Here is a 15,620-nt window from a genome sequence, read left to right on the forward strand (position 1 = left end):
GAGGACCGAGTACAGGTGTCAGATGTTAAACACGACCACTACGACATAATGATGGAAGCAGGGATTCTTATGCAAATGCCAATACCTTTTCTGGCCACCACTGCAAGTCTTCCCCCAGCGACACAGGACTTTGGATGGGTGTATTCTTCTTATCCAACACAGGCTCGCCGTCTTTACTTGTGGAGCCTCTTTCATTATCGAACGAGGCACCATCAAGCCATCTTCGCTCACGCAAACGCAAGACTGACTCACGTTCACGCAACAGCTCAGAGTCTCTCTCTAAGGGAAGAAGGAGAACTGGTATGCAATTGGGTCACACCAGTGGGATAAAAGTAAGCCAATCTCTATTTGAGACCCCTTTCTTACCTAGAAGCACGTAAAGCCTATATATCGTTAATAAACGTCTCTCCATCAGCAGCTATTAGGCATTCTAGTGCAGGGTCAAGTGAGACAGCTACATGGGAGGTCACCTAAATTTGATGTTCCATCCCGTCTCCCCCCTATTAAATTATAACTAACTTCTCTCCGCTTTAAAGCGCTAACCAGGGCAGCACTGTTGAATAACTACATGGTAAGATATCTTTTTAACATATCCTTCAGAAGAATAAAATTCAATACACATTAGCGTTTTATAAAAGGTAATAGTGCTATTCAACATATAATTTAGTAAGTTACCATAAGAGTCCAAATCACTGAACTATTTAAAAAAAGTTATTTAGAGAAATTTAACAAACTGCAGGCATTTCATATTAGATTACCTTAAACGTCTTTCCATTGCTCCTGGAATTTAATGTTCTGCCTACATGTTACATGGTGGTAAAGTTACAACATGGGAATGCTAAAAGCTACAAAATATAAAATAAAGACCGCTATTTGCCAAGAAGTCAAAGGCACAGAATTACCTCTAGATGAGCCTATCCTGGAAAGTGAAGAGCGACGAAAGGATGGATAACCAAAGTAGCTAATATCTTCTGAAAACATAGCATCAGCATCAATTATGACACTTGGGTGAGCAGAATGAATGTCAGCATCCAGCAGTGACATAAGATCCTCTATAAACACAAGGATCATAAGCCGTCATTAAGCAAAACAGAACATACTGCCAAGAGACATCACACCATCAAAACTAACGCTGCTACCAAATGAGGTTTACCAACAGTACATTGGTTTCTTTGTCTTTTCCTACACCAAGATCAACATTCAGTTTGGAACACTGACCAGCCTGAAGTAATCTCTGTGGTTTTGCTACAAGCTTTAGGAGGTTTAAATACTTAACTGCACTTACCACCAGGTAAGTAAGATTCACTGGCTGTATCATCGCCATCATCACCATCTTCATCATCCCGACTCAACAGATTATTTACCGCAAGGTTCACATCAAGGTTTGTCCTCTGCAACTCTCTTATGATGACACTTCGAGACTTTCCTTGAAGGACAACCTGGGCCTGTAGGACAGAGAAGGTGGCTTATTAGCACATGAAAAGATTCTTAATTGCACTTTCATTCAATAACGAAAACCAACCCCAGGACATGCTGTGACCACTCCACCATTGTGAGAGATTTTGCCTATAATCCTGGCAGGGAAAGAGTTAAAATACTAACCCATGGTTAAAAAAAAAAAAAAAGTTTGGTTTGTTGGGGTAAAATTTAAATTGGCCAGGTTGAAAGATGTCCCAAATAAGACATTGATGCAGGCCTACCAAATATCAAAACGAAAAGAATACACACACACTCCTCCGGGATGTCCAATAAAAAAAAATAAAAAAGTAAAAATCTACGGTTTAATGGGGGTAAATTGAATTGGCCAGCTTCAAAGATGTTTTTATAGGACATGGGGACAGGATTACCAAATTTGACAAAAATGGTTTTGAAATGGCAATGTCACCCTTAGTTTTCAAATAAAAGTGAGAAAAACTGCTGTTCACCATAATTTATATTTTTATAAGATATTAAATATGATCAAAAATAGTATCTTAAGAAAGCCCTTCTTGTGCTAAAAAAATAAATGCTGTGCATTGCAAAAATGTTAGCCTCTTTTTGTCACAAAGGACAAAAAGAGGAAAAAGCCGGTTCTTAAGGGGTTAAAATAATGCAACACCAAACCTTAAACACTTGACACAAGTCAGAGACCTCATTAGGATAGTTTTGAAACACTGTAGCAATAAAATATGCACAGTAACCCTTGCCAAAAGCTCTATAGGATGCATTTTTCGATTTCCAAGAGAAGCACCTGTGATATAAGTTCCTCCGGAATTACAGACGCTGGAATAACAGGTTGCGGCTGACTGCCTAGTAGTCCAGAGCCCCTGTCCCTTCCTGTGCGTATAACTCGTGTCTGCCTTCGAGAGTCTCTCGCACCAGCTGAGGAGCGACCAGAAGAGCCACCTCCACTTCCACCCACACCCGAACTCCAACGACTTCTACAAGCAGAGAGAGAGCGGAAGTTTGTTAATAGTTGCAATCAGGGTACATGATAAATTTCTGATCATTGGATGTATTATAAAGCACAACATTAAATAAATGGGGGGGATGCACTGACTTATAAATGGTCTAAATGACAACACGTAATAGTTTTGCATAATGGTACATTTCAAATGGGATTTCAGCATCTAACGGGAGTGGACACATTAACTGCTGGTTTTCCCCCAACAAGACTAGTCCACAATGCAGTAATTTATTATATTACAAACTTAATGAGAAAATACACCATCGAAGGCACCTGACAACTGTGCACTGCAAGTAAAAAGCCACAGAACATTTCACAAAAATTCCACCTTAAACCTAGTAGAGCAGAAGGAAACACACACGACTTACCCAAGGGTGTTGCCTGCAAGTCTGCCCAGAGTTTCAGAACCAGACAAAAACCAGGGAGAGTCGCTAGTCCTGCCCGGCCTGGATGTTCTTCCGGCCCCTGAGCCACTGCTCAACTTTGAACTGGAAAAAAAAAAAAAGATGGCGCACAAGTCAAATTAGAAAAGAATACAGTATTTTAAAAAGAGGAAAACAATCTACGCTGTAAATTAAAGCCTAAAATCAATGTCTTAGTCTGGCACCATACAAGCCTAAGAAACAGCCTTGGGAAACTTGTAAGTATTGTTTTCACCTTTCAATATACAAAACAGAATTATATGCTCGGTGTGGTTGCTTTGCTAAGTGACGGAAAAGGAGCTACAAGGGGAATCTCCATTAGTCTTCTAAGATAAAGTATAAAAACAAAAAACAGTGGACACCCTAGGCTGCCATGTTTACTGCAGAACCCCAAAACCTTTTGAATTCTGGACACAGATCATCAGTGCCCCAGTTGACACAAGTTGAAATTTTCAGCAACATCTCCTGATTACAGTCATAGCCCATATTTTGTATGTACCAGAGGGCCACATGCATGATTTAAATATCAAATATTGCATATTTGTAATACTATTGACTTAAGGGGTGAGCAGGTAGTGGTTATTTATTACTTATAAAACGTCTTAGGGGTACTGTATTATATTTTCAATATTTTTTCCACTGCAGTATGGCTTGATATATCTCTGGGGATCTCTCATACAAATGTATGCCAGTAATGGCATGGTGAAATCACTGGGCTGCCAAGCAATTTATTTATTTTTTTTTTTTCCCTTTTCACCCAAAGATTAAGGATTTTACTGTAGAGATATAGATATATATCCATTTTATACAGAACCCTTTGACTAGGCCGCACAGTAAAAATGTAGACTATTTTAAATATTTGCAGAAACTGCCTGATGCATCTTACCCATCATTGTTCTCTGGTTTACTCAATTCCAATCTGTCTGGCTGAACGGAAAACCCAATTCTGCAGATTCTGCCATCCTGAATGGAAACAAAATCAGATAAGTAGTGAGAAACGAAGCTGGCGCGGCATTCCTGTAGCGCAAAATGTGAAATGTACGCGTGCGTCCGCAGTGTACCTCCAGTAGGAAAGCAGCATGATTAGGTCCAACCACGCACTGCTTTATAGTCGTTTGCTCCAAGACATTCAAAGGGGGGTGGCTGTGTGCATGGAGAGAACAGAAAATAGGTCAGCTGATAAGACACGTTAAACATTGCACTAAATCACACTCTGTAGAAAACAAAACGGCACAGATTTACTGCCACAGCATAGAAGCCTCTTTTAAAAGTAGTGGTGCCCGGGATCTTGTTTCCTTTGGGTGCCATTAATGGTGGGTACCCAGCTCCCAGTAGCCGCGGCATTAGTGGCCAGGCACAGCATGGCGTCTCCATCACAGTACATTGCCTGGTCTCCTGCTTAATGTTTATTATACTTTGGTATATTACAACTCTGCTATAAACACAAAAAAACTCGACGACAATAGTTGGATTAAACGTAAGAAATAAACTGATGGGAATTACTCTTCAGAGCCGTTAACCGGTCAGAGATATTTTGAACAAAGCACACAGCTTTGGCTTCACTAGAGAACACCAACATACATTCCCCGTCCTGGACTGACCTCGCTCCTCGGAGCACGCCAGCGCGTGCCAAAGGGGAGGAATTATCAAGCAAATCCATGTTTCAGTACATAAAGACTGGCTGCTAACACAATTACTTTTTTTTTTTTCATTTGTATACACATGTTGAAGTGTACTGAACAATAGTGTAGGATCATTATATATATATATATATATATATATATATATATATATATATATATATATATATATATAAATATATGGAAATGTGCCACGCCTGGAAATATATACAATTTATATGCACACTAAACAGGTCTCTTCTCTTTATTTTGTATCATAAGCAGAAAGAACTTTTAGCGGAGTGACTGATTAATGAAAGTGGCTCCCCTCAGATCACCTACTGAACTAATTACTTTTATTCAGGGTGTCCCTAAATATGCACTGAAAACAATTAAAAGAAGAGTCTCTAGCGCGGACCTCTTGCCGCTTCATAACAGCATCAGAATTATGCCAAACAGCCACTTAGCAGAAGAAAATGCAGCCGTAACAAGACTGCAGATAATACGAAGCGCCATTCAAAAAGTTCAATTAGGAATTCGCCAACCTAGGAGAGACTTTACAGAGGAACATCGGATCTGTCTCGCTGCTACCGGGCTTTGGTCAACATAATACTGATTAGCGAAGAACAAAAATAACCGTTTACCTGGAGAACACAATATTCAAAAGGAGCCTTTCTGAAATATTTTCCAATTATCCCCACGAACACGCAAACATAAAGGAACACGTAAATCCTAATACCCGAGACATGTGTTCATCACGTCACAGCCGGCTCTCAATGCTACAAGGCGCACAATAATACTTATGGTTCCCGTTTATTTCTGCAGAATATGCTTTTGCCCCCCTTCTACGGCAGCCTTCTGCGTTTAGCCAAACATCTCCCCGCACGCGATATACTCGCCTCCAGCACTGGCTCTGGGAATGTGTGGAAACATGACACAGAATGTCACCAGGGGGTCTTATTCTAAGCCTAGATTGCCAGCTAACGTACAGCAAAAGTAGTAGGCACTCTAAGGGTTAAAAGGGACATCTTTATATAACTTTATAGATACAAGGCCTTTAAAAAGTCCAACAAGTAATATCTTAAGAAAAGTATACATTGGAGTTAGAAAATAAATATCGCTTTGCAATGCTATCTAGAAATGTTTTTATTTTTTTAAATCCCTTTGGTGTCATAAACACAAAAGCTATTAAAGATGAATAGTTAGTCTGCAAGAGGGAAAAAAAAAAAAAATGAATACCTGTGGGGAAATAAAGTGGGACTAAAACATACCAAAAAAAGTTTTTAACAACCAATGCATGCGGATAAACAAAAATGAGAAAGAGATAAATGAGGGTTGAACCGATAAAATTGCTCTCGGCCTGTACAATACAAACTATCTTTAAAGAGATCCAAAAGAAATATCAGGAAGACTTTAGGTACCAAGCCCCCAACGGGCAGAACGTGTTCCCCATAACTGTTAATAGCGGGTTATATAGAGGGAAGCCAAACATTATTAACCCCCCACAGAGACTGATCTCACGGTAACCGCGGCACTCGATTTAACAGGAAGACAAACCATATGCAATAAATACTCAAAATATTAAAACCACAAACTGACGGTAAACTTGAAATTTCCATTAAACTGGAAAAAAATCCACAAAAAAAAAGGAAACACTTTACTTACCTGCTTAGATTGTATTTATTCAACTTTTCAGAAACTTCTCTTAGTCTGGAAACAAAATCAAACAGTATTTTATTAGTCGTTGAGCTGCAGCGGCAAAGTCTTTATAACAAATGCATACCGAGTGCCCCCCCCCTGCAGAAGACCTGCTTAATTAACTTAAATATTAAATCAGAAGGCCTTATTTTTCATTTTTAAGACTGTAGCAAAGTTATAATAGAATCCTTTAGTTTTGAATTGAAGCAGCATCTTCCTCAAAAAGCACCATGTATGCAAAACGTCCTAAGCAGACACCGTCCGGCATGGGGAAGAATGACCATCGGGAAGACTGATGGCTCCACGGGGCAATCTTTCCCCAGTTCAGCGACAGAACCCATCTTACACATTTCCTCAGGCCGCTGGCCAGGGTTTCTGCTAACTTTCAGAATATTGAATCTGTCGTTCGTTCGCTTTTGTAAACACTGTGAAGCAAATCACTCAACACAAGACTGATTTTATTTTTGTAACGGGGGTGTTTAGAGCCTGTGGCTTCTAACGGTTCTTTACATGTTAGGAAGGATCAGCCGTTTCTTTCGGCATGCTAGCCAGCCCATCCCATAGCATCGTTGTGGACATGGTAGCCAACAAGCTATATCTGGCAGCCTCCTCCATGGGCAAGTTGCTGCTTCACAACACAACCGTATATCCCACAATCGTAAAAAGCTTGCGAGACGCGCGGCTGAGTCCTCCTCAGTCCAACCGCACGCGTGACCTGTGGCTGGTGAAGTGTTTAAGGCGGATCGTACCCTCAATCGGTGCCGTTACCGGAGAGCGCGGCTCTTCCGAGGCCTTAAGATTAACCGGCCAATTTTGAGGCCGCAGGCGACAGCTGGAATCACAGTATTCAATATGCTCCGCGGTGCGAGGGGATTCACACACAGCCAGGCTTTAAAAGTAAATGTTGGAGCATTTTTTTTTTTTTTTTAAATTAGGTTTAATGTTTGGCTGGAGATTCTACAACTTCCCTGAAGACAGCCATACTTGTGTAAAAACGCACACGTTCCACCATTTACTTCGCAGAATATGCCTTTAATCCTCCAACGCTCCCGACACGGAGGCATTAAAAACACCCTTACATATCCCAAACTGAAGCGTCACTCGTTAGATTACTTGCTACGACGTTCCCCACCAGCTATACTACTTTATTAAAAAAGTATAAAAACTGAAGGGAGCCGACATACAACACACAACGCAAGCGTACAGCCTACACACAGCTAAACGTGCCTACAAACTCCTAAGGATACAACGTTATCGGAAAATAAACACGGTTACACGGCCAGCAAACCAGTAACACTTTACAGGAAACTATACTGAGCGAGACCTCGATAGTAAATACCGGGCAGTCTTTGTTGTCAAAGAGCTGGGAATGCAGAATGTCGTAAAGGGGTAAAGATTATCTTCACTGACCCAAGAGGCCAAGCAGAAGCCAAAGCGGGATCGATCGCTCCACAAAATGGAGTTGAATTGTTCTGGAGCCCGATAGTCGCGAGCATCACATCACTCCAACAGACAATCCACACGGTCAGCGTCTATGTTTTTTTTGGGCCACTAAAACCCGTTTCATGAACCACCCCGACAATCTTTCCTCGTACCAGAGCAGCTCCAGAGAACATTCAGACAGAAAAATTATATACGCTTCAACAGCCACATTCTACGAGAACTACCGCACAACAGCCATGGTGGCACCGTGCCACACCAAACTTCACCATGCTGGGTAACAAGGACCACTACACTGCCAACACCTGGCTACTTTATACGGAGGATGTGGCTGAAATGGCCAAACCCGCTAACAACGAGGCTTCCACATACATGTAGCGCATCAGTCTTAGGGTAACCAGGGCTTTTTAAAGCAGCAGCCATGGCCCAATTTATATTTCCTTCATGGGGTAAATGTCTTTGCCTCGCAGCATTCTGATCAGTGTTTTATGCCAAGACTCGGTAAATACTATTACTATATAAGAGTATAATACGATAGCACCAGAACGCAATAGACTCGCAAAAATAAAAACTTATGTTTTATTCATTACTTAAATTATGCCCATGAACCAATTATCAGGCTAAGAACAAAGGTTTCTAAGGTTTCTTTTAGCGTTTAACATTTTAATTTATTTTTTTTATTTTTTTAAATAATGACCCATTTATTATTCGCCCAGAAAAAGCTTCACCCCTGACGATGGTTTCTTAGTCTGTTGTATTTTTAAAACCAACAGATGTCTGAAGACTATCACAGACGCTTTACATCTTCATCCATAATAATACAATAACGTACATCAACTGCGTATAGGATGTTCTCGGTGTTTACTTCCAGTATAGATACAATTACATTTGCTGCACTGAGATGCATCAGAGACATAGTATGTGGGGCAAGGCTTGGCCTTCAACCCCAACCGTGTAGCGAGGCACCAAGAATACGTCACCAGGACAGAGATGCTCCATTTTAACATTACACAAAGTAAAAGCGCTTCAAAGCGGAGGAACAAAGAAAAGTTACTTAACACGTAACGTTCCATCACATATTATTAGTGTTGCTGTAAAGCACAGCTCTGTCTGTTGGGGCTATCAAAACGCTCGACATAAATACAAGCTGTCGCCGATTCACTTCTGGTGCAGCAGTTCCATGTTGGCAGCGTGCGCTATAAACAGCAGAAGAGAATGAAAGGATACATGGAATGACATTATATATATATATATATATATATATATATATATATATATATATATATATATATATATATATATATATATATACTTATTATATATATACATGTCACTATATATAGACTGACCGGCTAAAAACAAGTCAGAGGAAGCGGCACACGCTTTGAGAAACTATCATAATTACTAAGATGACGCTCTCTATTAACCATCATAGCAGTCACATGACAAAGCCGTATCCCATGTGCCCAGGGCACGTGAGATCATCAACTCTAATACATCAACTAGTTTGACAGCCAAATCACCTAAAGCATAATGAGTAACCGGAGAGGATCCCGATGTGTGCGTCGCCTGCCCTAAATACTACCCGACCACAATAACCTTAAAAAGCCAAACCGTGTGAAACCGACAGCATCTATTTTACCTTCAAGAAAGCGTTCCCAGCTCGGAAATTATATATATAATATATATATATACACATATACACACACACACACCATTAAGGAAATAAAACCATAAAGAAGAAAAGCACAAAGTGCTAGATAGTATTTGATAAATATATATATAAATACCACAACATTATATACACATTACTGTTCAACGAAGCCTTGCGTGTAATATATATATATAGCTTTATATAGGTACCAGTATATCACACAAGCTGCATATGTAGAATGAGCCATCATGTAAATCGCCCGAGCTCGTCATGCTACAGACATGTTTTATAACCAGCTTCAGTACAAATCTCCTGCATAGATGAGGCTGTCAGAGTATTTATAGTAAGCGCCATATGTTTGCACAATTAAACACGAAGCCGGCCAGCGCCATGTACAGCACAAGAGCAACAGAACTGGACAGATTGCTGCCGGCAGTAAAGTTTTTCGAAGTCGGGGCTACTCGCTCCCTGTAACTACCCGGCCCTGAGGAACCGTAAAGTGAGGTCTCCTAAACCCCATAACAGGCCGCCCCTTTGTCACATTCCCCCGGATTAAAAGGAGGGAAGGCAGGAGGTCTAGGCCTGGTCTCCATAAACCTCAGAGCGCCCCCCCCCCCATGTATGAAGGGATCATCCATCCTCCCCAGCCTCGTTACCGGTCATTAAGCTGGTCCTCGGTGCCAGGCAGCGGGTGCACCACGAAGTGTATGGACGTCATGGCGAACAATCCGCGCTCCACACACCCACTCGGCGGCAGTAGTGATTTCTATCCGGGGTTCGTAGCACAATAATAGGGAAAAAAGAAAAAAACAAAAAAGAAAAATGTCTGCTGTGCGCCCCTCTAGGCGGAGCCAAGCACGCTGCTTTTTTTTTTTTAAATAAAAAAAAATAACACGAATGCCGGTTTAATGACTATCTCCCCGGTCTCAGTCCTCTGTTTTTATTCCACCTTAACCGTCTCCACAATAAGAATAAATAAACAAGGCGATGTCCTGTAGCGGCAGTGTGTCGGCGGAACCCTCAGCTAGCGGCCGCCATCTTGCAGCTTCCCAGCAGTTTATCTCCCTCCTCTCTCCGTGGCCTATCCTACGATGAAAGCTCGATGTTTATTCGCTCATGTTTGAGGGCTCAACCGGTCGGAACGCGTATGCAACGCATGCTGTGATTGGCTAAAAAAGAAAAAGGATAGACAGGAGTGCGCATGCGCGTTTGGTTGTCTTGACTTTTCACTTGCATTTGTTTTGAGTAACAGGAAGGAGGTTGATGGATGTGTGTTCATGGAGAAATGTATATGTCTGTTCTGTTACACGGGTTCCTCCATTACCCTTCACTGAATACCATCAATTCTTCATTCATGCACTAAAATTGTAACCTACAGATATAGGGTGTGGGATGGCTGTTGTGATATTTTTATGAGGCCATTTTCCAATAAATAATAGCACTTTGAATGCATTGGTTTGCTCTGTTATAAAAAATAATAATAATAAAGAAATAAAGACTATGGATGTTCCATGTATTGTTTGCCTCTATGACACTACAATGGCTGAACTGCTGATCTGTTATAATTATGCTAGATATGTTGTGTAACTGTATGGCTATGTTTCCTCCTAATAATGAAACTTTAAAAATATGGTTGAACAAAACAAATTTTAGTGCCCAAAGGAAGACAAAATATTCCTGATAATACGTCACTCCGAGGCAGCCACGATGCAAAGGATTTAAATTTACTAAAAGGAAAGAGGACAGGAGAGTTTCCGCTTCTTGACTTCATTATGCATTATGAAGGGCCAACCCCAGTGAGCGTCTGCTGCAGAAAGCGCTTGGTAGGCCCTGCATAATGTATAGTTAAATCAGTGTGATTGCTTCAAGGAGGTATAGATCAAATTATATAATATATAGGGCCAGTTTAACCCTTCTTGCATGAGAGGCTTGCCAGTGTGGGCCCTTCATAATGCATAATAAAGCTGGGAGATTCTCCAAAAGTGTTACAGGCTGGGGATAATACGGGGTTTTTTTACAGGACGTAACACTTCCCAAGGACATTTAATTTATAGTTAAATACTGAAAAGCCTACATGATTTTCCAGCGTGCAGGCCATAAGCAACTCTCAAGAAAAATAAATATGCATCCATCACAAACACCTGATGATGTCATAGAACACTGTATATCACCAGAAGCCTAGCTATGTTTTTTCTCTGTCACGCTTGTAAGGGTGCATGTACAACACCTCCTACCCCCTTTTTTTTCTCTTCTAATTCCTGTAAATCAAATTCATCCATTTAAGATCCAAAGATGCCTTCCAGCAAACCAACTTCTTCTCAGCATGGCTTTGAGGACAATAAGGAGAAAGACGTAAAGCGCAAGGAGAGGGAAACCAAAAGGGCTGCTAAACATAAGGAAGAAAAGGCCTGCATCTGTGGGCATTTATGGACTGCTGATGATGAAGACATACAAGACTCAATGTAAATAATCTTTCCATGTTTTATTGTGTGGCATGTTTATAGTAACAATGTTTTTTGGTGGATGCCACAGATTTACTAAAAGGCCAATAGTAAGAGTAAAGGGTTAATGTAACTGTTTTTATGTGCAATGCTTCTATTTATATGGACTACGGTGATTTGCTACTTCTTTGATCTCATTGCGTGAGAAACTTATTTGCTCCGTTTAATAAAGTCATTCCCACACCTCTCAGAGGTCGTGACATTGGTAATTCTGTGACGTGATACATTGGTAATTCTGTGACGTGATTTCCCTGCTGATCACCGAAAGGTTTGTGAATGAACGAGAACGATGCTCTGGAATTTGGCGCCCGTCTGTAACGGTACTTTGTCAAAGGCTTGTAGTAGATTCTCTGTTTGGTCACATTATTAGAGATGGGGGTGTTATGCCTTATTCTGATGTCCAATGAAACTCAGCCTCCAAAGGGACAAACCTCTGCTGCATGAATCTCTAGTGAAAGGGAGATGTGCAATGGAGACCTGCGGCGATAGAGAAGCCTGTTCTTCCATCAGAGCTGTAACTAGGGCTCTTGGCGTCTGGGACCGGGCCAGAGGTTGGAAGTCCGGTCCTGCATTGATGTCAAAGCCATGTCTGGAAGAGGAATGATGCTGAAGGGGGTGCAGGAGCATTGCAGGCCAAGTGGCTGAAGTGTGCCCCATACCTCGTACCACCCGGTGGAGATTCTCCTCTTGTCTCACAGAAGTTGCGGCCTTGTCTTTCATGCTTCTTTTGGTAAAGGTTAATATCAAAATATCCACGTATGACAGAATCATATAGTCTGATGAATCATGCGTTCTAATGTGGAGAGATACTCAGCAGAACTTGATCCTTCTAATAGAAACAAATCTAGACTGCCCTTTTCACTGGGGTTATTTATAAAGAGGGGGACTATTAAAAAGTGGTGAAAGTATTGCAATCACCATAGCAACCAGTGGAATGTTCATTTTAACCACTCCGCTGATGTCAGTGGGCATACCCGCTGATGTTGTGGGCATTCCTGCTGACACCAGTGGGCGTTCCCGTTGAGGTTGTGGGCGTCCGCACCGGTGTAATTGGGCGTTCCTGCTGATGTCAGTGGGCATTCCCGTTGAGGTTGTGGGCGTTCCCACTGATGTAATTGGGCGTTCCCGCTGACATCACGCGACACGCTGCTGTTTATGGGGGAAATGGGCATCCCTGAGACCTGGAGAAGCGGCGATTCTCCTGGAGTTTCCCGGCAAAACTTTATTGTTCTTATTGTAAAGGACCCTTTTTGCTGCTTTACCTGCTTCTTGAAATCTGAATGTTGTATCTTGGTTTGTTTTTTTATAAAGTGTCGCTAAGCTTATTGCCTATAAAAAACACATTTTTTGTTTCTTGTTCACTTTTCTTTCAGCATGAAAAACCTTTAATTTTATTTTTTTTTTAAAAAAAACTTAATTTAGTACATATAACCATTTAGACATTACAATGTCATCTTGCAGGTCAGCTTCCTGTCCACACCATCTCATGGAGGATATCAAGCGGGACCTGAGGCACGTTCACAGGGACATGATCAAGAGTCTGGAGCGCATGGAAGACTTTCACTGCGGCTTTGGATTTGTATGCCAACTGGATGGCGAGGACAGCGATGATACAATGTAAACCGATCTTTCCAATGTGCTGAATATAAGATAAATAAGTGTAAAAGCTGTTATGTGACATAGCATAGGGATGAGAATCTGCATTTTATGTTACAGTGAAACAGTAGGCATGTTAAAGTGTGTTTATGTTTAATATTTTTAACACTTAAGGAGGTTATTATGCAAATGTAACTCCTATGAAGCGTGAGGTTGGCGCAGTCATTATGGTTAGTGTTTGAGTAACCAGCCACCGAACTTCCTGCCACCTGCTCTCTCACCAATGTAAAGCAGCAGATAACTTATAGAGGTGGAAGGGGACAAAGTTACTATCTATACCCAATAGCCGGCCTGGCTATAATGAGGCAGTCCTGGCACTTTAAGGCCGGCCGCTGCCTGATGACGTAGGTGCGGCAGATGTTTTTATGCTCACGTCTTTACGCTGCGATACCCGATCCGATGTTGGTGTGGCAGATCGTGTGAGTATAGGCGGCCGTGATGGCCAGCGCCCCACCTGGCTTCCGTGGTTTTCTATCTTCTGCTTCCGTTTCCTATATGTGGTCTAATGTGATAGATTAAAGAAGCAATACATTAAATCTGTATTTCATCATATACTTATGTACTTTTTGACCAGCATATGTCACAGCTAAGTTAAAATGTAAAGATAAAAGTTTTCCAAAAATAATTTGTCTACTTTTCAGGATTTCCCCAAAACCCAGCAAAGCCATGGACTTTTCCCAATCCACCGACAAGATGTTTATAGCGACAATTAAACTGGATGGGTTTTCCCCAAGAGAAATCAGCATAAAGGTGAAAAAGGGCATGGTCGTCGTATCTGGGAAACACGAAGACCGCTACGACGACAACCACGGAAAGGAAGGTTACAGAAGTAAGAGCTTTTGTAACCATTTCAATCTGCCACCAAATGTTAAAGAAAAGAACGTGAGACATTACTTTGAAAATAGACGAACGCTGAGAATTGAAGCTCCTTTCAGTGAAGCCATCAATAAGAAGACCTTTTGATGTTTCTTCAAATGCTCACCTACATAGTTAATTTAGCTGCTGGAGGAAGGTGTTGCCCTTGTTGGTGACCCATAAGATCAGTCTTGATTTGTTATGCACCCTAGAATAAAATAGATTCCGCAACGCAAGAGCTGAATTGATATTTTTCTGTTCATTTTATTATTGTCAAATACTGAAATGAATCTGTTGTTCTTTCAAATCCGTGACTCACACTGGGGGTATCTGCATTGACAAGATCAGAACGATTACCCCTCATGATTAATTCATTGTGCGCTTCTGATTAAAGTTGATCTTCCCTGGTCACTTTAGACAGATACACACACCAGTTAGGGATAGTTGTGGCAGATGTGCTTCTAAAAGCACAAGACACATTTCTGATCAGTTAAAAATCACTTATAAAAAGGTCTAATATCTCCATACCCCTTATGTTATTAGAAAGGTACAGTGGGGCAATTAAAACATGCATGGGATAGGCATAAAGCTATAAAGACAAGATCATGGACTGAAAAAAATGGGCCAACTAGTGTTGCCAAATGGTTCTGCCGTCAAATTCCATATTTCTATGTTTGTTTTAATGAAAACACCAAAATACGGAATATTGGCAGTTTGCTGGAGGAACATTTAATGATATAAACATAACACTTAACACTTAACCACTAATGCTAACACCCATACATGCTCACGCTTACACGTGCTCACTAACACACACTTATACCCTCATGCTAACACACCCTTACATACTCATGCTAACACATACTCTCTCACACTCTTATATAGATTCATGCTCACACACTTAGTTACACTTTCACTCTAACATACCTACATACACGCATACATACTCCCTACATTCCTTACCCTCTCACTCACCCGCAGCTTTCTCTCTGGTGTAGTTTTTACACAATGTTACGTGACCCCACTACGTTCCTGCCCCCCCCAGGCCAGTCCCCTGGTTGCACACTACATTGCATGACACATAATCGCTGCAGTATTCTGAGCTCCAGCAGGCTTCCAGGTTCCAAGGGCAGATGTTGGAGTGTGCCAGAGGATCATGGGTAGATGCGTACTCACATGAAACATGTAGGTAAGTAAAATAAAATAATTATTGGGATGGAAAGCATTAGATATAGCATTTAGTATGTACTACTTGCAAAATGCTTTATTAATACAACATTGGTATTGAAGGGTAGTAGAAGCTCCCCTTTAAAATTTGTTTAGGATATA

General features: G+C 41.1%; 2 protein-coding genes across 11 annotated transcripts in view; one reads left to right on the plus strand and one right to left on the minus strand.

Moving 5' to 3' along the window:
- UBR5 (ubiquitin protein ligase E3 component n-recognin 5) overlaps positions 1 to 10,379 on the minus strand; it is a 37,365-nt gene extending 26,986 nt beyond the window's left edge. For 7 of the 10 annotated variants that reach the window (XM_053466042.1, XM_053466039.1, XM_053466036.1 and 4 more), the window contains exons 1-9: positions 9,936 to 10,379; positions 6,153 to 6,197; positions 3,930 to 4,011; positions 3,755 to 3,831; positions 2,815 to 2,934; positions 2,231 to 2,420; positions 1,286 to 1,445; positions 903 to 1,052; positions 86 to 297 (exon numbers count right to left, since the gene is read on the minus strand). In XM_053466042.1, the coding sequence (XP_053322017.1) occupies positions 86 to 297; positions 903 to 1,052; positions 1,286 to 1,445; positions 2,231 to 2,420; positions 2,815 to 2,934; positions 3,755 to 3,831; positions 3,930 to 4,011; positions 6,153 to 6,197; positions 9,936 to 9,997 (1,098 nt within the window). In that variant the 5' untranslated portion in view covers positions 9,998 to 10,379. The remainder of the gene's footprint in view (positions 1 to 85; positions 298 to 902; positions 1,053 to 1,285; positions 1,446 to 2,230; positions 2,421 to 2,814; positions 2,935 to 3,754; positions 3,832 to 3,929; positions 4,012 to 6,152; positions 6,198 to 9,935) is intronic. The other 3 variants (XM_053466044.1, XM_053466043.1, XM_053466045.1) reach the window with 2 other exon arrangements.
- Positions 10,380 to 11,569: 1,190 nt separating this feature from the next.
- ODF1 (outer dense fiber of sperm tails 1) lies at positions 11,570 to 14,527 on the plus strand. Its single transcript, XM_053467629.1, has 3 exons — positions 11,570 to 11,741; positions 13,242 to 13,397; positions 14,078 to 14,527. Exons 1-3 carry the CDS (start codon positions 11,572 to 11,574, stop codon positions 14,397 to 14,399), a joined length of 648 nt encoding a protein of 215 aa, XP_053323604.1. The 5' UTR covers positions 11,570 to 11,571; the 3' UTR covers positions 14,400 to 14,527.
- The last annotated feature ends 1,093 nt before the right edge of the window (positions 14,528 to 15,620 follow it).

The sequence above is a fragment of the Spea bombifrons genome, chromosome 5 (genome assembly GCF_027358695.1).
Source record: "Spea bombifrons isolate aSpeBom1 chromosome 5, aSpeBom1.2.pri, whole genome shotgun sequence".
Lineage (NCBI taxonomy): Eukaryota > Metazoa > Chordata > Amphibia > Anura > Pelobatidae > Spea > Spea bombifrons.